This window comes from Bactrocera oleae, chromosome 5, assembly GCF_042242935.1.
Source record: "Bactrocera oleae isolate idBacOlea1 chromosome 5, idBacOlea1, whole genome shotgun sequence".
Classification (NCBI taxonomy): Eukaryota; Metazoa; Arthropoda; class Insecta; order Diptera; family Tephritidae; genus Bactrocera; species Bactrocera oleae.
In genome coordinates this window covers 73,235,345-73,260,076 of record NC_091539.1, presented here as the reverse complement: position 1 = coordinate 73,260,076, position 24,732 = coordinate 73,235,345, and the positions used below count along the sequence as shown (strand labels likewise).

The following is a 24,732-nucleotide window of genomic DNA, read 5'->3' as shown; positions in this document are numbered from 1 at the left end:
GGGGGCTTGCGGGGCAGACTCCTGCAGCACGGGGCAACGTACGACACACCCCACTTACGAGTGGTGCGCAGGCCGGAATACGGGAAGTGAGACCAGCCAGTACAAGAACTGCACTTGACTAATGTGACGTTCCGACGTAAGGCGGTCTGACACACGAACAGATAAAAGTAAATCTCTAAAAATCCATTCTTGAAAAATTTATTTAATATACTAAAAATTAAACCTTCGCAACAAAATATTTAATTTTATTCCAAAAATAATATTCTTACATCTATTTTGTCTGCCGAAATATCAAGGATGTTTAAATTTTTGAGCTTTACGTAATACATATGTACGCATACCTAAGTTTGTTCCATATATATGACAACACTTCATTAGGGACTCTCTGAATGCGATGTTCAACACACTTCATCAAGAATGCTATCATCGATATAAAGGATACTGGAAGATGGCACTTCTTTGCTCTATATGCGACAGGGATTTCTTAAAAAAATAACCATTGTATTGATTGAATATTAAGTTGAAAATGCATTGATACCTAATTATTATTATCATGGATATGTGAGTTTACTTCAAATATGATTTAGGAAACTTGTTATTGATAAACTCTTTAGTTGAAAAAACATGGGAATATATGCGTCAACAAAGCTCAACCATTATATCTTCCCCCTCGTTCGTGGTTTCATCGTCCTTTACTTCAACCTCTTTCATAACGCTATCTGCTTGAACTAAAGTTAGTTTTTTTCGCTGTAAAGGCTTTGGAGTTTGAGATTTTGTAACTTTTAGAATCTCCTCCTCTGTAAACTCTATAAGATGCGTAGTTTTCAGATGGACTTTAAACCTACATATATTCATATTTCATTATAAGCAAAAAATGTATTTAGCACACATATTTTATCTTACTTTTGTTTTGATGGATATCCTCGACCACAATAACTGCAAGGAAATGGCATTTCACTATGAACAAACGAATGTTCTTGCAAAGCCTTGGTTGAAGTGAATAATTTTCCACATTCTTCGCATTGCAACTTTAATCCTTGGTGTCTCCACATATGTGTACGCAAATGACCCTTTATTGCAAATTTTTTGTCACATATTTCACATTTAAATGGGTAGTCACGGGTATGGAATCGCATATGCACATTCAACTCGTACTGGCGTACAAATTGCTTTCCTGTAACATTAGTAAAATCTGGTTTTAATATTGAATTATCTCACTGAAAATAGAGTTTACGAACCACATTCATCGCACTTTATTGTTTCGCCTTTATGAAGGCGAATGTGATTATCAAGAGCTATTTTACTAACATACATTTTATCGCAATAATTACATTGATGAAGTTGACGTACATTTCGATGAACTTCCATATGCAAACGCAAATAATGTTTTGTGGAAAATCGCTTGCTACATATTTCACACGCATCTGATTTTATGTTTGCTTCTTTCCGTTGGTGATACTTAAGATGTGAATTCAAGATGCTTAAGGAAGTAAATATTTTACCTAGTAAAGACGTAAAACTTAAAGTATTGGTACATTAAATTTATAAATATTAATCAACTAACCGCAAATATTACAAACAAAATTATTTAGCCCGGAATGTGTACGATGCACATGGTCTGACATTTTAAGCTCTTGACATCTAAAATCGCAATATCTGCACTTAATAATATTTAAATGTGTAATTTTAATATGCCCCATCATATTCTCCTGAGATACATTCTTTCCACATATTTTACAAATACTGGCTTCATCGTCAACAAATGGATGCGTTTGTGAATGTAGTGAAAGCTGACTATTTTTTTCAAAGGTTTGAAAGCAAATAGAACAGGAGATGGCAGAACTGCTCGAATCTTAGGCATACAACAAAATTATAAATAAATGTATTTAATCATGGTAAAAACTCTGAATAATAATTAAAAAATTGTATCTGTAAAGTTGTTGAAATTTAATTTTTATATTTTACCTTCTTTTAAGTTTTTTCCGGCATCATTGTCACATTCTGTGGGGTTCACATTTATTTTGCCTCCATCATTCTCAGATATATCCATTAACTCGAGAAAATAATATTGTTCAGATTCCATCAAGTTTGCTGAAGGGCTTTTTTTAACGGTTGTGTTTTTTCTTTCATCGTCTTTTGCAGTGTTTTCGACAAAATCTGAGATTTTATTAACATTTAAACCATTATCGTCAACAATATTTACGCAGTTATCAACAGGTTCAAATTGAAGGTGTCCAATTTGAATTTTCAAATCAGTACTGCATTTCGAACTGATATCTATACAAAATGGTAATATTTTAAATTTCAATTGCTTGATATCACTTAATACCTGTGTTTGGAAACTGCTGATTTGTTCCATAATCCTTCAAATCGTCTTCATTTTCGGAAATGTTTTCTTTATTACTCTATTAAAAAAATTATATATTATATATATGCATATGTAAATATAATAAAACTAAAAATATATAGAACACCTCTCTGACCTCTGTTTTAGTGAGCTCATCTAATCCAACACTTCCATCTACTGTTGTAATTTCAATATATTTGTTATCGAAACCATTTAAATCATCAATTCCTTGCATCTCCTTAGAATTCACTATTGCATCGTTTAAAACTTTGTCTGATTGTATAGCTTTCTGAATAAAGTTCCATGCAATTCCTAATTCAAAACTACAGTTCTCGCAAAGATTATGGGGCATTTTTCCTTCGTTGTCGGTCGATGTTAATTGTGTACAACTTCGAAAACAATCCATGTATGTTATAAGTACATCAGAATGTTCTTCCAAAGGTGTTTCGAGTTCTATTTGCTCGAAAGGAGTTTCTAAATCCACATACGATAATGAAGTTTTTAAGCATGCTCTACAAGTGGGAATGGTATCCATCTAGGAATAACCAATATAAATATTAGTTTCCTATTGAAAAATAATCCAATTTTATTAAAATCAGAAAATTGCACAAACATATGAAGGTGAGACACAAAAACTGTATTTGATATGACAATATAATTACGATATTAGTTATCGATATAACGTAACTTGCTAAAAAACGATTAATTTTGTGGCGAACACGAATGCCAGAACAAAATAGAATCAACGATAAACTGCTAGCAGAGAATGTAAATTATAATATTGAAGCTTATTTTATATTATTATGCTCACTACACATCGAACAACAACATCGAGAAATCCTAATATAATTTTTTCACAAACAAAAGAAATATACGCTCACATATTAATTAAATTTTAATTTTTTTATGTTAAATTTAATTTTTTATTTCACTTAATATCAATCGCATTTTCAATTAAGTACATCTTTAAGGTAGACAAGTATAAGTACATGTTACACATATATTATTTTACATTTATTACTTTTAGTATAACTTTTTGTACATGTATGTATATAACAAAACAAAATTTAGTGTTCTTCAGCCGTATGTGCTAAAATAAGTATATCATCACTAAATATATTAAAAGTATAATATAGTATGAATATATTACAAATATGCATAGCAGAACAAAATTAGGATCAAGTATTTTAAATTAAGAGATCTTAAGAGCATTAAAAAATATCGGTTGCCGACCAAAAGTAATGAGGATACCCCTTTGAAAGACAGAGTTCCTTGATCAACATAGTATAATTTAACCAGTCGGCAAACTATATAGCAACGCTGCCACTGAATATGATTGTGGCGATAATGAAAAAACCTTGTTTATTTATTGGACAAAGAAAATTTCCTAAAGCATTGCATTCAAAATGGACTATTTCGCAAAGTGATAGCAGAGAATGTTAATGAATATTCATTATTATAATAATATAGCCCAAGAGAAAAAAAAGGACAAAAAAAAAGATAACAAGAATTATTTACAAAGCTCTTATACGTTAAACTCAAAAATCAACGATTTTTATTTCGTCAAAATACTTATTCCTTTTAGTGTAAGTATATAGAAGTGTTTATATTGTTGATTTTTTTTTTAACTTTAAATGGAAATCTATATCTACAAGTATATATTTATGTATGTATATAAAAATTACATGAAAGGTTTTTTCCGGGTAAACTCCTTAACTATTGAACCGATTTTAGTAAAATTTAGCACATTCCGTCCAGTTTGATCAAACTTAGTATAGTTTAGATCTCAATTATGTTAAAAGTCAAAACAATTCATAAATAAAAAATATACATTTCTAAATATAGGCTTGTATAACAAGCAAGGAAGGGCTAAGTCCGGGTGTAACTGAACATTTCATACACTTGCAACTTACAAGGATCAAAGCCGGGAAATAAAAGATGCTTTCTAAGTTTTATTAAGGTACCTCACATATCCTCAACAATATATAAGGAGTAAAGTCAACCGGATGTTTGAAAATCCTGATATTAGTTATATGGGGGCTATGGCAAGTTTTCATCCGATTTGAATAATTTTAAACATTAAGATGCACCGTTATTAGAAAAACATGCTCTCTAAATTTTATTAAGATAACTCACATATTTGCCGATAAAAAATCATATATTATTATCAAAGAAACATTCTCTCCGAATTTCAATAACATATCTCACAGATTGACCGATATTTTCGGCCATGCACACTGGGCTCCACATATTCGGTATGTGGGGCTTGAACAGTTTTGGTCCGATTTTAAAAATTTTTAGACGCGAGATGGCCCCGATATCTGATTTATATACTGAAGATTGAAAAAATCAGATGGAATTTAAAATTGGTTAATGTGGAAAGTAGGCATGATTGTAGTCCGATTTTGTCTTGTGACATAAGACTGTTAGAATAATGTTATGTACCGAATTTGGTTGAAATTGATCGAGCAGGTCCGGAGATAAGCGATTTCACGCCCATCGTAAAAAACGTCTGCTCATCGAAAATATCACCGGAAATATTCTTGAAGCACCCATTTTACCTGGGAAGTTTAATGGAGGAATGGTTGTTTTGCAGCAGACAAATTTTCAGAAGGCTACAGTTTACCATTGGTTTAACTTTCGCCAAGTTTATATGTAGGTCTCACAGCTAAAAATATCAATTGTCAGTTTATATTTTGAAAATTCATTATCCGTTCGGTAAGTGGTTTTGGAGGGACATGCAAAGAGATTAATGTCATGCGGGTGATCTTTGCATGCAGGACATTCGTTTAGTATGTTAGAGGATTAGTAGAAGTTTAATCTATTTACTGGAAGTGAGTTAATGAAAGTGTTATAAGCTCCACTGGAAATGTCGTTCAGTACACGTATAAAGTTTGTTCCGTCCGAAATTATGTCTGCTGAAGTTCGTCATAGAAACATTCCCTTGATGTTCCTAGGAGGCGATCTATAGCTACATGACTAGTTAGGTTCAGGCTTCAGGTGTCTGGCGAAAGGAGAGTTATCAGAATAAGATTCCCTTAGGTTTAGGTATACGAAGAGTACTCAGAGCCTAGTTGAGAACCTTGGTGAGATTTTTTTACTCTTTTAGAGCCTATGCGCTTTAGTATCAACATGTTTACGCGATCTGGGTCGATGGAATTAGACGATTTACTCTTCTTGATGACATTTTGGACCTCATCGTCGGTAAAAGCAAGTGGTGCGCAGTCGTTTTGCGTTTTACGCCACCGTCGGGTAACACATCTTTCCTTCATCCTTCAGTCGATCAATGAAAGAAACATGGCTCTTCAAGAAATCAACGCAACCATCGACGCTGAAGTTAGGAATATAGAAAGCCTTCTTGTGGATTTGCAATTTCTGCGCGACTAGTGGAAAGCAATTAATAATTAATGCAAAATTGTTGCAGAGAATTTAAAACATGTCGAAACGATGTGATTATCAACAAGAGAAGAAAACGTGAACATGTAGAGGTGGATGAAGAGAATTTTCGTTCTCATTTCTATGGCAGTTTCATGATATGAAAGATGAACTCAAAGCAGCTGCAAAAAATTTCGAAGCACATCATCTCAATGGAAAATTAGGAAGACTTTTCTCAAATATTTGCATCGCTTTGAGAATATTTTGCCCTTTTAGTTTTAAGCGAGGTGATAAGATAAAAAATAAACTTTCATCGATCATGGTCGTCACAGGGCAGGTTTTAGGACTAGTTACACTGTGTTGGTCAAGAAGTTGGATTTCCAGACTATTATCGATGAATTCGCTGTCGCCAAAGCTCGAAAAAAAGCTCACTTCTAAGTTGCAAATAATTGAAGATTTGAGGATTTTAAACTGCATGTTCAAAACCTTCGTATATGACATCAAAAACATTGAAGTCGGAAGATAGTTAATAAAATTTACTAAGTATTGTATTAGAAAGATTCCTGTAGAGAGGTGTCCCATCTTTTTACCCCTGGGACCGGTTTTTTCTCGGCGATCCTGGTAGGAATGGGTAGTGCAGAGAAATTCGTGTGAAGCTCTCACCGCGAAGCAGCACACCTATTTTTTGGTGAAAATGAAATACTAATTTTGATTGTTGTTGAATGTTCGTCTTTTGAAGCAAACTAATCAGACACCCAATTATCGACTTCTGCGTGTCCCATCGATGAAAACAAAGGGTAATCGGAAGGTGCCAAGTCTCGTGAATGCGCTCCCAGTAGCTCCCAGCCAAGTACTTTAATGGTATCCTGAACCGATTTTGTTTTGTGTACAAGTGCATGTTCGTATAACAAACTTTGCCGTGCCTTCTGATGCATTCTGGTCGTTTTTCGATCAATGCATGGTTCAAATTGATCATTTGATGCATGTTACTATTAGTACTAATAGTTTCACCAGGTTTTAGAAGCTCATGATATAACACACCCTTCTGATCCCACCAAACACAGAGCGTTGCCTTCTTACCGAATCGATCTGTTTTTGCAGTCGGTATTGATGTTTGTCCCGGATTAATCCATTTAATGGATTCAGTTCTCCGTTTAGGATTGTGACAATTCGAAGCAAAACAGAATTCCTTTCGTGTTTTTGCAGCAAAAATTCACAAGTGTTTTTTCGGTTTTTCGGTTAGCTTTCAAACGGTCTGAAATTTTTTGTTGTGCAACATTTGACTCAAAGTATCATTTTCATTCAATATTGCTTGCAGTACGACGTCTTCAAACTTTTTTTGGTGGTTTTCCACGTTCTACATTTCTCACATCAAAATCACTGACTCTAAACCGTTGAAACCATCTATTGCATGTTTCTTCTGATAGAGCATGATCACCATATGCCTCGACAAGCATTGGATGCTCTGCAGCACTTTTCTTCAAATGGTTCTAACTTGTACAAAATTTTACATTTTCAATACAATGAAAAATATGATGTTTTTTGTTCAATGATTGTAAAATTATTCAATATGTTTGACAGATGTCATGCCATCTAAACAGGAAAAAAATTAACGTTCGTTCACAACAAACGTTCTTTGTCAACACATTTGTATCTTAACGCTCACCTGGTATATGCCCTTTGACCGGAAAAATCCGGGTCAATTTAGTGTCTGTATGGTTTATCAACGTAGTACGAAACGTACAAGTTTTGCAATTCTTCGCATGAAATCTTTATTTAAAACAATATTATCTGATGCTCATGTTAATCTATAGTAAATAGTATATAGTAATGCTTATATGCACGTGAGTGTAAATAGTAACAAAGAGTTTACAGTTGCAATTTCTAATTTTAAAACAAATGCAAAACATTTAACATCTATATATATATATATATATATATTTAACATTAAGTTTCATTAGAAAACTTCTTAAAATTTATACTCATTCATTTACATACATTGTACTTACATACATATAAATTAAAGTATATAAACATGCCATCATCCGTTTGGAAAATTTTCTAGTCATCTATATGTGTAAAATGAATAATGACAAATTCACTAATTCGGTATACATATGTATGTACATATAACTAGGTGTATAAATTTTAAATTAAATATACACAGGCATATTTTTTAGATACATACATAAATAAACATTCAGATATTCCATTTATCCTCATTCACTCAATTAATTGCATACCACAAATTGTTGTATTATATAATATTAATTAACTAATTTATTTGTATTTGAACAGTCTTTTCCACGTTTTCTTAAATATTTATACTATAAATACCTACAACATTTTTCGTTGTCATTATTAATAAATTTTGTTTGATTAAATAATTGGTACTTAGTACTAAGAGTTTTACATTTAAAAGCGAATGAGTGCACTTTTATGTGATAAGTTTATGTACAATTATAAAATCTAGTAGGTACGATTAAAAAATCTAGAGCTATGCAATTGTATGTTCCGATATCTTTTGTTTAACCACTCAAACTCCCGTACATCAACTTTAAAATGCATATTGTGCACAATAATAAGATTTCTGCTTATTTACATATATTGTGTTGTACACTATACACTAATATAACCTTTGCTCAAGCCTATACATATATACATATCAGGCCTATATATATAGTACATTGTTGATAAACATCTTTGACTTATCTAAATATATTTGTTCAATACATATACCTAAGATATGTACTTATATGTATATATGTACATAAGTACTTATCAAACTTACTTGCATAAGTGGCTCAATCTTCTTATTATAAATGCATTCAAATAAATACATACTATGTAGCTACATATATCGTATGTATACAAATATATTAATGCAAAACTAAAAATCACTCATTTGCCATTATCATACACGAAAGAAGCGTACTTCATATAGCACATATATATACATACCATTCTAATATGAACATACATTTGCTATTTAATTTCAAAATTCATGGTATATATAGATATATGATATTTATATATATATAAATATATATTATCATATATATATATGGTATATACATAAATTATTTTTGAGTTTTAAGTATTGTATAACAAATAAATGAGGTAGTTGGCAATCTGATGCCGACCTTCATTCAAGCCTAAATAAAGTGTAATTATTTTATTCGTTAAATTGAGAGGTACCATCGTATCATTCATTCTTTCAGTTTTTCTTGCTTGAAATGAAAACCTTTCTTCTGAGCACTTTGATCTGTCAGTATCACTTGCACGAAACCTTTAGTGATTGATAATATATTGTACATATGTATGTATAAGCCTACGTACATATGTATGTATATGTGTTCGGACAACATAATTAACTAATTCGTTGCCACTTTGCTTCCTGTAGTTTCGGGCTTAATCGAGATTATTCATCATTATCATCATCACTTAGCAGTTGTCGCTGCTGTTGAATGCAGTGCGATTCTAATGGAGTAATTGTTGTCGATAATACCGTGTGTTTCGTTGCGCTGGCATCGATGCATTTATTCTGTTTTTGAACTTCATACTCGCTTTTGATATCGACATAGATTTTACTCTGCAATTGGTGCTCCTCCTTAAGTGTAATACATATCATTGATAATAAGCAATCTAAAATATGCAAAAGTAAAGTATCAATCTAGCATACCATTAATTCATCAATCCTATGATTAGAATTAGGCATCTCGTATTTATTACTCTTGTCACGTAACTCAATTGCTGCGTTAAGCTGTTCATCTAGCGTTCTACCTAATTGGTCCAGTGAATTCGAAAGCACGTGCTCGATTTCTGGAAAACGATTAAATTTTTAAATCAGGATTATTGATCATTCATAACGATGTGTGTACATATTATTATTATTATTTGAATGCTTATATTTTTATTATCATATAATTTTGCAATAGGTACCTGTGCTTTTTAAACGTCTTTTACGCAACTTTAATTCTTGTGTGTGAATTGGGTCGGCACTGCGTTTATTACATGGCATGTCTGTCGCAGTGCTCCTCCCTAGGGGTGTGAGCGAGGAGTTTGCTATCTGAATTTCCATTGATTGGCAATAATTGCAGAACTTTGTGTTCATACCTTGGCATAAACAGCTTCCTTCGCCTCCTTCAGCCTTTGACTCGAAATTCACTCTTGCTTCACAGTTAGTTGCATCTACCGTTTTTTCTTGTTTATTGCTTGGTAAGTGTTTGGCTGCAGTGACATTAACTACATTTACACTTTTTGATATTGAAGTTTTGACCGAAGAAGTTTCGGGTGGCACTAATGCAAGTGGAGGTGTTTTAGCTGATTTGCCGAAGCGATAGGCTGCAGATCGGATGGAGGAGTATGGAGTAGAGAGAGAAGCAGCCGAATACCGATGCATTGCTGCTGCAGATGTTGTTGGACCGAAGTCTGGAGCTCTATATTCGTTGCTAAAACTTTCTGTCGACGACTCACCATCATCATCCTCTTCTTCAATTGGTGATTGTTGCAAATTTTGTATAAGACAAAGTACTGCTTTTTCAAGTTGTCGAGGGTTTTTAGAAGCGGGCTCATCCACCGAAGTTTGAGGAATTTTGGCATTTACAATTGGAGAATACAGCATTTTCATTTCCTCAACTTGCCGTTTTCCCTCTTCTTCATCCAAAAGAGTGTTAACACAAAAAAATGAGTGCACTTTTTTTGTTTCTTCGTGAACTTCTAGATAACCTTTTGATCGCAAGTAAATAAATCGCCCATTGCGGGTCATTAGTCTATAGGTGGACTCTCCAGTTGAATTACGGCAATCATACACTGTTATATATTAAATGTTTAAAGAAAAAAATATTATTTTTATATTCAATTGTGAACTTACTTTGCCGTAGAGCTACAATCACCCATCTCATGTCATCTTGATGCATAAAAGTAAAAGGACTCAAACCTTGTACTTCATCAGTCATATAACCAGCTACAAGTCCAATTCTTTGATCACAATCAAGGATGCTACCATCAATCAAATGCCGCGTTTTATATTCCATTGCATTAGCTACTGTCACACTATTAATAACTTTTGGGAGTCGAATTATTCGCGCTGTAGCAATTAGCACCTACATATAAAAAAAAAAAATCATGTTGTTGTAGATGTAGCGGTTATATAATCCCCGCTTGGGTTGTAAGGTTCAAGTTGATTGTCGTCGAAGTCATCTAACGGTAGGCCCAGGAAACGTACTGTTTCGACGGGGTTGGACCAAAGGGGGAAGGGTGTTAGATGGGTGGAGTTCGTTGGGCATGCAAAGAGGTGGTTGGTGTCATGTGGGGGACTCATTGCATGCTGGACATATATTTGGTGTGTCTGGGTCTATTCAGGATAAGCGGAGCAACCCTGATGATAGGAGTTGTTTCAGTGGAGACAATCTTAACCAAAACTCACCGCTCCCAACAGGGTTAGATCGCTGAAAAAACAGCCCTTGGCCGGATAAAATTAGAGTCAATTACCGGAAATTACTCTAATTTTACGCCCATACGCATATATAACAAAAAAATTTCATCGCTACATATGGTAAATTCATGTTTCTAATATTACTATATAATACAATGAAATATTCATTAACTCGTCTAATAGATCGATTGAATTGGAAAAAATGTGTGACCTTAAAATGGACGAACGAAGTTATCTTTGGCTATTTATTTCGAAATAAAATTCTTCTTTTTTCATTAAAGTGGCAAGGCGTTTTAGGATTTGGTGTCTCATGTACTTTTCTGTATATATTTGCTTTTTTACTTACAATATCATTTCCACTTATTGCGTGTAACGGTATCGTATCATCCCGACCACGCGACCGTCTTATCATATGTATATTAGAGGGAAATGTGTTTATTCTTGTGCCCCGCGGTGCTGCATTGCTGCGCTTAAAATTCCCTTCGATTTTAACTATTTCATATGCAGTAGGCTCTGAGCGTGGACCAGCCCGGGCTAATCTATAAAAACGTTCATAATAATATATGAGTTAGCATAACTAATTTGAATTAATAATTATTTATAAATGAATGAAATATGTAATGTATTTGTGTTAAACCAAACAAATGCATATTTCAATTGAAAATTTACCGAACAGTGAACTTTCGTTTATCCGAGCGCAAACGTATATCTATGGACTCCTCTTGTTCTAAAGTCCGAGATTTGGGTTCATTTAAATCATCATCGACCTGCCAATCAAAAAGCTCATCCAAATCGGAAGGTATCAATTGTTGTTTCATCATGCTGTGATCTTCGGGATGTGTAATATTTAAGATATTTTGTCCGTATAAATCAGTCTGAGAATAAAAGCGCGTAACCACAAATAATTTTACATAAACACTAAATGCTCAAGGGCGTATTTACTAGTTTGTAGTAATTATTACCACATTGTTATTTTTCTCTTTACCTGGCAATGGCCCAAATGTTGTTCAACACTTGACGATATTAAGACAATTTGCCCGTGACATGTGAGAGCTATAAAAAACCTGTCCAGAAGCTTCATTAATGAATCAGTATATTGAGGGCGGGAGTTATTAAGGCTTTCCCCAAATACTGCAATAACAAAAAATAAATATTAATTTATGAACGAAATATGTACATATCTGAGTAGAATAAAATTTGCGCATATTAGAATTATATTTCTTTTCATTTTTTTAAACGGAGTGTTCAGCGTAAAATTCGAATATGCCACGCCTTACTCAAGTAATTATTGCCAAGATAATGTAATTCTTACTGTATTGTAGCCGTAAGCCGTGTGCAGCAAAACGTAAGACTGCAGTTTTATCAACACGTCTGGGGGATTCTGCAACATGTGGAACCATCGTGGATAGCTCTTGAATCGATCCATTTAGTTTGTCTCGTCTATTTTTCTCCGCCCGATTCCTTGCTTCGCGACCACTACGAAATTAAAGTAGTTTTATTTTCAAATCTTTCTAATCAGATACCATACACTAAATCTATGCTGGATATGTTAAATAACGATTTATTAGTGAGTTATTTGGTTTGACTTAAACGATTTCAAACAATTAAGTATAATAACAGTTTTTTTTTGCTTATAGTATAATTTCAATGCGTTTAATATAAAAATGTAATTTAATTTTTTTTAAATGTTCATATTCAATTTAGTCCGTAATTTTGAATGAATATAAAATTGGTACAATTAAGTTGTTTTGCTAAAACAGTTGCATAAGTGGAATAATAAAACGCTCAATACATTCATATTAGTTATAGATATATTCGCCGCTATTTATGCGTGAATGTAACACCCACCCCGGAGAAAATTAAAAATCATATTTTTTCTTTAAACATTAATTTAACTCATCATTAATCATTAACAAGCTGTATTCCTTATACAATAGCACATCTACTATTAAGACCTACCTAGATTTATTTGTTGAACGAGGAATATTTTCAAAATTCTAATATTGAAAATATGCAAACATTATTTGATATTAGTATTTTGCGTGTAAGTGCAATTTAATGAGACCTGCAACAACTTGCTCATTACTACTGTGTTGCTCAGTTTTTGCATAACAATGAGTTATATTAAGTGAATTTTTCTGTAAACAAACGCATCTTTACTGATAAGATTAACCTGAATAGATTCTATAAAAAGAAATGTTCGCAATTATCATTTTCAATGGTAAGTAATTGATTCTGTATTATCAGAGCTCTCTTGGTCGCCACATGGGGTCTTAGTCGCCATGTCTTTGCATTGAAAAATATGACGCGGTTCATCAGCATCCTGCTGAGTTAAGATGTTAGATGTGTGGGATGACTGCCTTGGAACTCGTGCAAGTACGGTTACGGAGTTCTTCCGCTCCTCAGACTTACCTACAATAACAACGTCTAGTCCCAGCACGTGATGCAAATACGAGGAATAGAACAAGCGCTCACAACTTAGTATATTATTATTTTGCTTACCATTGGTATTTGTTTACATATTCAAACAGCAACTACGAACATATTCTTCTTTTAAGTTTACATGTTACAAAATATGTAATGTAATTGTTTTGGGGATGTTAATTTACTTCTACTTTGTGCCAAAACCTTATATTAGTTTTGTTATTAGTTTACTGTAAGCAAGAGATATGTGTAAAAGTATATTTTAGCAAGCAGAAAATATCTATATTACGAGAATATTTGATAGAAAAACCCCACCGGCCTTTGGATGGTGATTCACAAAGAAAAAGGAACTTCAATGTGCCACTTTAAATATATGTAAATTCTATATTTATTATAATTTATTTTATCAATACAAGAACATTGCTTTTATTTACTTTACACTTATATGTACGAGGGTAATTTAATAAATATTTAGTCTTACCGCCCGATGGCGTCACTATTGCAAGATAAATTTACTATTGTGTGGTACATTCTCGTAGACCACCACTACCAAAATTTCAGCCGACTTGCACTTTTGTTTAGCTATATGTGGAAGCGGCTGTTTGCGAACCTGAGTTAGTAGACATCTAAAAATATCACAGGTGCGATCTACATTGACTATTTAGAAAAGGTCAAAGTGGTAAAAAAGTTACTCTCCGGAAGGAAAATCTGATTAGAAAAAGGAAGTTAGAGGTTAGGTTAGGTAAACAACTCGCTCCCCGCCAAAAGCTCCTATGTATGGATCAAAAAGGCTATCTCATATCAACAAAGCGCTTTAAGCGTCTCACAAATTTGTTTAGGGAACTAATATCAATTCTTTCTCCATACAACTTTTTTTTGCTCTCAATAAGAGGAATTTTTTGTTAATATAGCAAACATCTTCTATAATAATAATAAAAGCGTGTATTTACAGAGCTTATCTGAATACTTACCTATTAGAAAGTTGCAGCATATCCAACATGGGGTCGTGGGGATAGCTACCGCAGTTAGGATACCGATTACCACTATAGGACCTATAGTAACTATTTGATGATCCGTATGGTGCATTTGGATACCACATATTTGGATGATAGTCTGATGGTGTTGAATATTGTCCATAGGACTGCTGACTTTGCGTTTGTTGTGGCTGGAGGAGTGGACGTACGAATGTATGTGGGTCCAACTCATGATGCGTTGTTGGTAACGGATGACCATAAGATGAAGGCGAATGCAATTGACCAACATGTGACGATAAAGGATTTGATAAATTGTAATTGTACTGTTCAGTGGACGGTGTCGGTAGGATTATTTCACTGGGCGAAAATTTAATGTCTTGTTCAACATTGTCATTATACATATTGGAATTTTCGATTCCGCTGGTGAATTGCGTTACACTACTGGCTATTTTAGATGGATCAATAGTATCTTCTAACGTATTAGTTAGTTGAAACATATTTGAATTATTCAAATCTGATTGAAATGAGCTTGGTAATGGATCAATTCTATCCACACATATTTTTTTATCTACCACTTCAAGAAGTGTGCCCACGTCCGATGTTTTTAAAGTTGATTCAGTCAATGTGGTAACGTCATGATCAGTACCATTTAAGGTGGATAAATTATCATCCATAAAATCATTAACATTCTCCCATATCCGGCAACTGAAGCTAGAGCTAGGGTCATTTTCGGAATCCATTTTTTCGAAATCGGTATGGCTAAGCAGTTGCTTATCGCTTTGTTGTGCTGTTGATGTATTTGGTACATCTTCAAAGCTATGCGGAATGACCGATTTAAAATCTTCTTCATCGGAAGTAATGGTTTCACTGCGGGCTTCAGGTGTGCTCATGGCGGACAACACTGTCTAATAAACGTTTTCAATCCGCATTTAAACTGTGTAACATAATGTTTTTCTCAAACCAGCAAGCTGTAAAAAAAACACTCATCTATTTACTAAATAAATACATACAAGAATGAATAGTTTAGCTCGGGCGCACCCACACACTTTCTACCTTCGCCCGATATATGAATATAACTAGTAAATGCTATTTAATATACCCATATAATTTTTGTCATATTTCAAAGAAGTCGCTACGATTCTAAAATCCCATATAAAGATGGTCTTTGATTTCACACATCCTTAAGCCACTCTGACAATTTCAAAATGCTAGTTATTTCATTATATTTTTGACAGTTATTTCTTTTTTTTTGGCTTATGTACCCGACTAAGGTCTTAAAGTCGGCTGCAGCACCTAAAGCTTTAAACATATTTTTCTCGAAAATGTATTTTTCAAATCAGGAGACTATGGTGCTTGAAGACTATCCTATCTACTTGAAATTTTAATTCTAGTTGCATAGTAACATTATCTCGCAAACTAGATTAGTCCAGTATTCGTCGTTTTGTATTAAAACATTATTTTTACCATACACTAAATATGTACTTTTTATACACAAAATTGTCAAAGTTCGCCCTGATTTGTCCGGGACAGTCCGGATTACGAGTTAAGCGTTTCGGTCGTCCCGGGCTTAGAAATTAAAAAAAAAAGAATGAATTGAATTGTGTTGTTCTCTCACCTATTATATGTCGCGATTTTCAGTGAATTAAAATATGGTCACCTTACTCTAGACTCAATAAATAATTGATTTACTATAAAGAAATACGTTACACTCTTTACAAATGTGTCGCTCATTGCATTATCATATCTTTGAGTATAAAAGTAAAGCAACTCCACTGGTACCACTACAGCATCATAGATGTCTCAACTATGGAGTTAGTTCACTATTACAATTAACGACGTCGGGTACGTAGGTTGCCTTTTATATTTCAGGATTAGAGAACAAAACCAAGTGTTATTAACCATCGTAAATCGCTTTATTGTTTTTCAAAATATTCTTCATTAAGATACATCCCCTTTTGCATACGTTTTAACCAATTTTCGACCCACTTTTGCCATTCTGATTGAGGTGGCTCCAAATCATCAGTTCTGAACGCATCAACCGCCTCTTCAAGTGCCGAAAAGCGTTGACCTCTTAATTTATTTTTTACTTACGGGAATAAAAAGTAGTCTTTCGGTGCCAGGTCAGCACTATACGGTGATTGACTCATCAAATCGATGTTTTGTGTGCGCACAAAAATTCAGTTGCTTCAGTCGATGTGGCGGTTGGTGTTTCTGATGCCTTAACTGGCAAAGGAATAGTTGTGTACCATTTATAACTTATTGTTCTAGGTTGTTCTAATGGCATGGTTACGACATGTCTAGCTTTTCCAAAGAAACAGGCAACCATTTGCTTAGAAGTGCTTCGTGCGTGAACAACTTTTGTTGGATACGTCTCATCTGTCGACTGCTATTGACTTTCGGGCTAATACGCGCAAATCCACAAATAATCACCTGTTACGTCATAGACGTGTTTCGGAGCACCCTATCGTATTTTTTGAAGATTTCTCTCGACCAATCGACTTGAGCCTTTTTTTGAGCGATTGAAAAATTGTGTGGGATCCAACAAGAACATTGTTTTTACAATCAAATATCACAAATGCCAATAGCTGTCTCAATCTTACGATAGGTCACTTGACGATATTGCAATATCAGTTTGCGCACAGCATCAATGGGGTCCGGAACAACAACTAATTTTGCCCGACCTTCACGAAATTCGTCTTGAGGTGATCTACGACCACGATGGAATTCCCCAAACTATCGATATACACTGGTCCTTGATGGAGCTTCATCGTCAAAAATTGAATTAAGTTCATCGTTGCACTGTTTCCGAGTTAATCCACGTCCAAAATTGTAAGACATAAGCGCGCGAAAATGTTCGCGATTTAATTCCATATTTTGGCTGAGGTGAATATTTAAAGTTAATGTAAACAACACAAATAACGCTCGTATGTCAAAACGTTCCGAGTATGTAAAACATCAAAAATGTCAAACTTTACGATAAAGTTGATAGTTGCCAGACTGCCATCCTAGGGTTCTCAACTCCCGAAATATAAAAGTACGCGTTCTTCCAACTTTATTGGTAATCTAATTCTAATTTCTTGAAGTTTTTTTATTTGTAAATGTAGCAAAAAAAATAATTTAAATTTAAACTTTAAAAAACTACAATTAAATCCTTTTTTATTTAATTCTATTAATATATACGAGAAAACAAAAGGCAACAATCCAGTACAATACATTTCACATGTTCTTGTTTAATTAAACAAGTATGTATGTATTTATACATTAAATCACTAACAGATGCAACGAAACAAAACATAGAGATGGACTGAAATTGCATTAAATATATTTTTCTATTCTATTCTACAAAAGGTGTAAATTTTCTACAATCCCAAGACATATTATAATTGGTTTTTGAGTAATTGTTGAATAAAAAGTAGTGACTTCCTTATGAAATTTTATGAAGACTACGGTGAGTTTCTATTTCCAAATTAATTAATGAAATTACCTAAAATACAATTTTTTACACAAATTCGTTTTAACTATTGAAGCGCGTGATCTCTTATTAAAAAACAGCAGTGTTCGCACATGGCATACATGTCATTCCCTTAAATATAATTCTTAGTTTGATTTTACTATAATTTCCATTCCATTCGGTATGTATTCGTATTTAAAATGTAACTTTAGCTCATACACATTTACACATAAGTTCGTTTTAATATAAATAAACAAATATATCGGATAATCGAGTTGTAAAAGAATAATTTTTTGTTTGAAAGCTGTTTTTATGGATAAAGCTTTTTATACCCATATAAACATATGTGTGTACGTATTATTTCTTACCAGTTTTAAAAACAACAAACCGGTTAAAATCATTCGTGCATACACCTTCATTTTTATTTAAGTACATATAAATATGTATGAATGTGCAAGTATATATAATCAATTCCTACTTATATTGAACATATGTACGTATGATCTAAATTTCCACAGTTTTATAAATATTTACACCCTTTAATGTTTGATTGATGTTTGGATGAGATGGAGGATGAGACATGTTGGATGATTGTTATCGCCAATGATGGTTTTAACTGTGTCTAAGTAGCATGCCAGAGTGTTGTCAAATGTGGTAAGTCGGTCACTTGAGTACGATGTTCTGCATCTCAAGTAGCTTTTCAGCTGGTTGGGTTTAAAATTTGGAAACACGGTGATGTCAGACTCGAACTCTCGTAGAGAGTTGACAGCCTGCTTGTATGCTGCTCGTAGTGATTTCCATTCCCCCCAAAGGGCTGCTCTTTACCACATCTTCGTTGGATAGGATCACCTGTCTTACATACAGATTTTTGTCCCACGTCAGATTTTTTCGCGTGGATAGATGGCTTCTCAGTTTTTCCACAAAATTCAGGAATTTTGTCGTGTTTGACGTGATCGTCTTGACGAATTGTAGAGTCAGGGATCTTGTTTTGTGGGTCAATCTCAATAGACCGTACGAATGGCTCAGATATAGATGTTTGTTGAGCGATGATTGTATCTGTAAACAAGATAAAAAGATACTACGGTCTATGAGGTTCGTGCTTGAGTAGTTACTCACGAAAGGTGTTAGACTTGTCGGCCTGGGCGGTAGACCACTCTGCTGGTGCATCTACGACCACTGCCAGTCCACTCCCTAAAGCACCAATCCAATTGCCGGTAATCAAGTGGGGCAGAACAGCTATTCCACCTCGGAGCAACCAGTCCAACCATGGATCAGGCCATTTCAGACCACCTGAAATGAACGGCAGGGTGGTTTCGTCTTTGCCGTCAACTCTGTTGTCCCCACTGACGAACGCTCTTGGGCACGTCTTCATCTTAAATGTGCGAGCGCTAGGGAATACCACGACGTTCAACTCCACGATGCCTGCGGTATCGGGAGGACTCGTCCTTGTCTTTGATCGGAATTCCGTCTTCTTGGTGTCCAGCACAGAGTTCATATCCCATGAAAGAAAGTTGTATTCCTCGCTTTTCCCGTTTGAGGATGGTGTTAAAATGTCGAAGTACGCTGGCTTGCTTCGACGTACTCTTCTTTCATACTGGCACGACGATGACAGTATGGACAGGTCGTACTGATTGCTGGAGCTCGGGGCAATCAACCATCCTAGCATGTTGTTAGAATCTGCGTAGACTTGGTCGGCAATAAGCTCACCGTTAGGCTCTGTCCTAATGACAAACTTATGGCCAAACTTCTCGGCAATCGCTCCCACATACCACCAGGGGCAGTTCCAGCTGTAGTGTGTGTCCATCCATACTTTTGGGACGTTTTCGGGCTTTGTGGCGTGGTTGGTTATCCATCCCCACAGTTTCTGGTATTTTTCGATGTCCACCGATCTCTCCACGAATTCCGACGACCTTATCACAAAGTCGTTGCTCACTGTGGGCCAGAGTTCGAGGTATTGATCTGCTAGGCAGCGCCATCTGCGAGACATTCTGTTGTGCTCGAACATCGTAACACCAAGTTCCATAAACGCCCAGTTTGTAAGTCCGAGCATGAGAGACGCGTATCCGATGGTGGTGTTAAAAACGTCTACTGGTCTTTGTAGAACGTGTCTGTCGGATTCGGGGTCTTGGACGAATATTCCGCAGGCCCTAAGTATCCTGAGATTAGACGAGGTCTCGGACACCTGGTATTGCAAACACCCTGCTTTGTATTCGTAGAGGCAAGGTTTGTGGGACTCGTCCTTTTTGGTGTTAACGAGTCCATATGCGAAATAGCCCAATGGGTCGCACCGCCATGTCTGTAAGCTTATCAACCTGTTTGTCCTGTCTGCATTGGTTAGGTTAACAAGGTCGGGGATGTCAAGGGTTCCAACTCTAATAGTTTTCTCGGGGTTGAAACTGGCGGGGCCGAATATATGGTCACGGTCAGCCTCTCCTTCTCCATCAGCTTTTGGCGGGGTATCGGGATTTGGGTAGCACCCAAACCCATTGAACCGGGATGTTGATAGTATCGCACATTTCAGGTGGACTTGCCTGAATTCTGCCCTGGTGCACATCGTCTCAATCATATGGTTGAGTGCCTGAGTCAAGTCAGACGTTGCCATTCCACGAACAGCGTTATCCGTCCTGCGTCCAAGGTACGCATACACCTGCTTAGCGAACTCGAAGTTTCCAGCTCTGCTGGCAGAGATGCCCCGACACAGCGCGTAATCTTGGTTGTCAGGAAAGGCTTGGCGGGTCGAATCCACCACAACGAGGCATATGTTTGTGTAACTGCCGGGAACATACACAGTTGCTGCCTTTGGGATAAACCTTGCTTTCATGGTTTTGCCTGCTGTTTTCTCAGTCACAGTATTTGAGTATTTGACATCTACCGTGATGGCGTGGTTCCACCAAGATGTCGTGGTAAAGGCTAGTATGTAAGGGACCAACCAGGCCTGTCCTCTCCAAGCAGATTTGACGGGTATGAATACCACGTCGCTGACATCAACGCGATTTTTGCTCTTGTTGCGGATGTAGGTTCCGTCGGTAGCGTTCCCTGACACTAGGGCGGCGTACTCGTCTATCGTTCGGAAATATAGGCTGCTTGTTGAGGTGGCAATTCCGATCTGTACCTTGTCAGATGACTCAAGGCACGGGGTCCACTTTAGGGAACAGTCGGTGCGTTTCGCGTACATGTTTATCGCAAACTCGTTCACCCCCGACGAGGTGAAGACCTGTTGGTACGCGTCAATGGTACTTGCTTGAAGGAGCAGTAGTCGAAGCAAGGCTGCCTCGTCGAGTTGTGGCCCGGACTCTATGTCACACATGTGCATGATGGTGGCGATGGACCTTTGATCTTTGAGTCCTGCTATCGGCATTAGAGCGCGTATTGCTCCTGTCTGTGATATTTCGGCATCAACAATTGTCTTTATTTGGATGCCGAGTGCCGATAGGCCCAGTGTTAACTGTGAGTTGAACCCGTTGTTGACGTCAACTCCTACTGCTGGTACCTCGTCGGGAGCCGAGTCCCCATCAGCTGCCTGTAGCTCGTACGGAAGTAGAGGGTCAGCCCACATCACTGGGCTGTATTTGGTGAAGTCTTCCTCTAGCTTATTGCGAAGGATCTCTGTTCCTGAAGGCATGTATTCAGCTGATTGTGGTGTTGGGTTGGGGATCGGGTCGATAAACATCTTGGCGATGATAGACAACACTTCTGAAGGTGTCGTCAACTGTGTCTGGTTGGGCATTGTTCTTGCGGTTGAACCGTGGGCAGGGCCGCCGCCTCCTCCTGTGGCAAGGTTGTTCTCATTAGGTGGGCCAGGTGGTCCACCTCCGCTTCCACTTTGGTTAGGCGTACGTTGAGGAGGTTGATCTGCTCCTGAACCGTTATCCCTGCGATCGCTTCCTCCGCGTTGTCTACTTGTGCTGGGTCTGTCGTTGTCATTGTTGGTGTCGTTTTGACGACCTCCTCCAGCTCCATCTCCTCGGGCTAATCTGTCATATCCATTTATAGTGGCTACCTGGGTAGTATCACTCTTCGCTACGTTTGGGTATGCGTAAGCGGCATCAAGGTTTGGGTTAAAATCAGTACCGAAACCTTGGGAAGTGCCAAAGGCCACACATTCAACTGCAGTAGTCATCAAATATCTCTTATTTTTCTCAAATTTCGTTTTTATCTCTTTTTTATCTCGCTTTTGATTTTTTGCAATTTTCGCTTTATTTCGCTCTAGTGTTTTCTCTCGTGCTGTGGCCTTGGCCTTTATGGCCCCTTAAATTGGTTTCCGCTGACTTCAGTTTGATAATTTTTTTTTCATTTTCAGAATAACTACAAACAAATGCAATATGTATTTCCTTTTACTTTTATAACAATATTTCTATTATCGAAACGTCTTCCTTCAATTGAGTGTTCCTAAACAAGGCAGTTGGAGTCATCCTTAAACTGAAGCAGCCCTTGAGGCGGCATGTCCATGGCGTATGCGCAATAATTTTGTATTGCCTTAGAATGTAAGTAATCTTTGTCGTAGATTTTTCATGTGATCCTAGAAATTAAAAATCAACTACCGCGACTGATTTATTTTCGGATAACTTTTTTTATTGACAAAAGGTATTTCGAATAGTTAATTTTTGTCTTTCGAATAAAAATCGAATTATTTAACAGTTATGTATTGTATGTTCATGTATATGGTTGTCTTTCGCTTTTGTTTTTAAGTAGACACATTTTTAACATACAGTTATTCCAATTTCGTTGTGGTTGTTGTTAAAATAGTTTCATTTAAGCGGTAATCGCCTATTAATAAGTTAACGCTAACCATTTATTTTTATAAAAGCTACACATGTACATATGTAGTTATTTGTATGCCATGCAAAGGGAGTGTAATATTTTTATTTGTGCTGTGTTTTTGTTAAAATTCTCTTTGAAGTGCGAGATACATATGTGTATGTATAAAAGAATGTAATATAGCCTGGTACTTCGTAGCTACGTTTGAAGCTACAAATATCTGTTCGTTCATATATTATATACATACATACATATGTACATATTTTATGAGTTGAATTTTTAAATTACATCAAAATTTGATAGTTATAGTTATCAATTAACTTGTGCCCTTTTCCTGTTTTTAATTTTGCTTTATTTTTACTAATGATTAGAAATATAATATTCCTTGGCCTTAGCCAATGTTTTTATGAAAAGGTTCATACATTCATACAAACATGTACTTCGGTATACACATATATACGTACAAACTTACGTATGAGGAATATGAACATATGTATGTAAATCAGCGGCTTCACATATAAACTTTTTATGCATGTGCATATATACTGTAAACAGACAAACTGGCGGTAGTTTTAATCAAAACACAACCCAATACTCTTTACGGTCGAACCATAAAGTTATGAGAGAAAACTTAACGAGAATGAGAAATAAAGAGGAAGGTGGAAAACAATTTGTAGAAAGTGTAGATAAAAAGAGCTGCGTATGGAGCTTTCAAAAGCCCTCACATTTTTGTATGCATGTTCACTTCCATACATTTACTAAAGATTTTGTATTTTGACCAATAAATATCCACATATACAAATTTTATATTTCTGTATACTTGAGTATACAGATTTAATCATGTTTTGACATCAATGCATAATAATATAAATGCCCACACATATATATGTATGCATCGTTATACAGGAAAGCATGGCGTATAAGCAACAAAGGGCTTCCACCTATATAGTGTAGCCATTACAGCTCGAGCTTAAATTAGAAATAGCACTCCTACATACATCTGTATATATACGTTTGTGCATTGGCAACATTCTCCTATGTCTTCTTATTCTTACTTTACAGAGCCTTTGTACACGTTCATATATCCATATGCATGTCAATATGCTCATACACAGTAAATAAACGAACACACGTAAACTGAGTCAAATAAACATACTAATACATTCATATACTACTATTTAATGTAGATTTATATTCGGTACCGCTTTATCACACTGTTGGCTCTTTTCGATTTTATTTTTAATATTTTACTTTTCTCGTATTTGTTCTGTCGTTTTCATTGGACTTTGGGGAGGTGGTTAATAGCGAAATGATTAATGGAGGACGAGCGCAAAGGCCTTGAAGTTTTGTGTATCTCAGATATGGCACTACGATCAAGAATACGAAAAAAGAGAGAAGGGTACCTGTAGAAATAAACTGCAATTGTGGCGACTTTTCCGTCAAGGCGATAATTCCGTGAACTTCTCAACCAGTCGAGTAAACACAGTAAGACACTCGACTCGATTCGTATTATTTTAATTATCAAACCGAACAAAAACAAATTACATGCACAAAGATAATATAGATTTTTTTTCATTTCACATCGACATCGTAACTCGGCTTTAATGCTTTCGTCACCAATAGCACTCTAGGGCTAAAGCTTATAGGCAGTACAATATATTGACAAACACTATAACGCGAAACCAACCTTTCGAAACTCTATTGGTTATTTATATATCTTGGGTTTTTAAGATTATGCTTTTTATTAATTCTTGTTTTTATAATCCAGTTTTTAATTGCGTGCTATATAATAAGTCGTAAACAGCACAACCACAAATTTATTTCAACCGAACACAATACACGACAGAATTACACTGAGGCATAAGCAGTTCATAGAGCAAGACAAGTTATCAGTCAATCGGCCAACAGGCCGCTAAACATCATAAAAATGAGACAACAAATTGTACTAGTCTCCACTTATTTAACG

The 24,732-nt window shown here is 35.6% G+C and overlaps 3 protein-coding genes across 4 annotated transcripts; all 3 read right to left on the bottom strand.

The window, feature by feature from the left end:
* Window positions 1-217: 217 nt before the first annotated feature.
* LOC106614663 (zinc finger protein ZFMSA12A) lies at window positions 218-7,406 on the bottom strand. 2 transcript variants are annotated; one of them, XM_014230514.3, is made up of 9 exons: window positions 7,389-7,406; window positions 2,484-2,882; window positions 2,330-2,405; window positions 1,966-2,277; window positions 1,565-1,852; window positions 1,239-1,502; window positions 904-1,174; window positions 539-841; window positions 218-483 (listed from the first exon to the last, which is right to left on the bottom strand). In XM_014230514.3, exons 2-8 carry the CDS (start codon window positions 2,880-2,882, stop codon window positions 640-642), a joined length of 1,812 nt encoding a protein of 603 aa, XP_014085989.1. In that variant the 5' UTR covers window positions 7,389-7,406; the 3' UTR covers window positions 218-483; window positions 539-639. The 2 variants fall into 2 exon arrangements, with proteins under 2 accessions (XP_014085989.1, XP_014085991.1); XM_014230516.3 differs by lacking the exon at window positions 7,389-7,406 and having other exon boundaries at window positions 1,966-2,157; window positions 2,484-2,948.
* Window positions 7,407-7,469: 63 nt separating this feature from the next.
* gce (germ cell-expressed bHLH-PAS) lies at window positions 7,470-24,454 on the bottom strand. Its single transcript, XM_014230511.3, has 10 exons — window positions 24,170-24,454; window positions 14,555-15,525; window positions 12,472-12,635; window positions 12,145-12,290; window positions 11,829-12,034; window positions 11,506-11,698; window positions 10,596-10,827; window positions 9,665-10,534; window positions 9,405-9,544; window positions 7,470-9,332 (listed from the first exon to the last, which is right to left on the bottom strand). Exons 2-10 carry the CDS (start codon window positions 15,445-15,447, stop codon window positions 9,144-9,146), a joined length of 3,033 nt encoding a protein of 1,010 aa, XP_014085986.2. The 5' UTR covers window positions 15,448-15,525; window positions 24,170-24,454; the 3' UTR covers window positions 7,470-9,143.
* Window positions 18,400-22,537, bottom strand: LOC106614660 (uncharacterized). Its single transcript, XM_036365227.2, has 2 exons — window positions 19,125-22,537; window positions 18,400-19,064 (listed from the first exon to the last, which is right to left on the bottom strand). The coding sequence occupies exons 1-2, from the start codon at window positions 22,126-22,128 to the stop codon at window positions 18,709-18,711; spliced, it is 3,360 nt and encodes a 1,119-aa protein (XP_036221120.2). The 5' UTR covers window positions 22,129-22,537; the 3' UTR covers window positions 18,400-18,708.
* Window positions 24,455-24,732: the final 278 nt, after the last annotated feature.

What these genes read in the sequence shown, in the direction of transcription:
- LOC106614663 (XM_014230514.3), bottom strand. Translation starts at nt 2,882, where the DNA reads ATGGATACCATTCCCACTTGTAGAGCATGCTTAAAAACTTCATTATCG. An exon ending in TTTTGTTTGTAATATTTGCG is followed by an intron (nt 1,503 to 1,564) that starts GTTAGTTGATTA and finishes CGTCTTTACTAG; the next exon opens with GTAAAATATTTACTTCCTTA. An exon ending in GGATATCCATCAAAACAAAA is followed by an intron (nt 842 to 903) that starts GTAAGATAAAAT and finishes GAATATATGTAG; the next exon opens with GTTTAAAGTCCATCTGAAAA.
- gce (XM_014230511.3), bottom strand. Translation starts at nt 15,447, where the DNA reads ATGAGCACACCTGAAGCCCGCAGTGAAACCATTACTTCCGATGAAGAA. An exon ending in ATGCTGCAACTTTCTAATAG is followed by an intron (nt 12,636 to 14,554) that starts GTAAGTATTCAG and finishes TTAATTTCGTAG; the next exon opens with TGGTCGCGAAGCAAGGAATC. An exon ending in GATTGTAGCTCTACGGCAAA is followed by an intron (nt 10,535 to 10,595) that starts GTAAGTTCACAA and finishes AATATATAACAG; the next exon opens with TGTATGATTGCCGTAATTCA.
- LOC106614660 (XM_036365227.2), bottom strand. Translation starts at nt 22,128, where the DNA reads ATGACTACTGCAGTTGAATGTGTGGCCTTTGGCACTTCCCAAGGTTTC. An exon ending in CGACAAGTCTAACACCTTTC is followed by an intron (nt 19,065 to 19,124) that starts GTGAGTAACTAC and finishes TCTTGTTTACAG; the next exon opens with ATACAATCATCGCTCAACAA.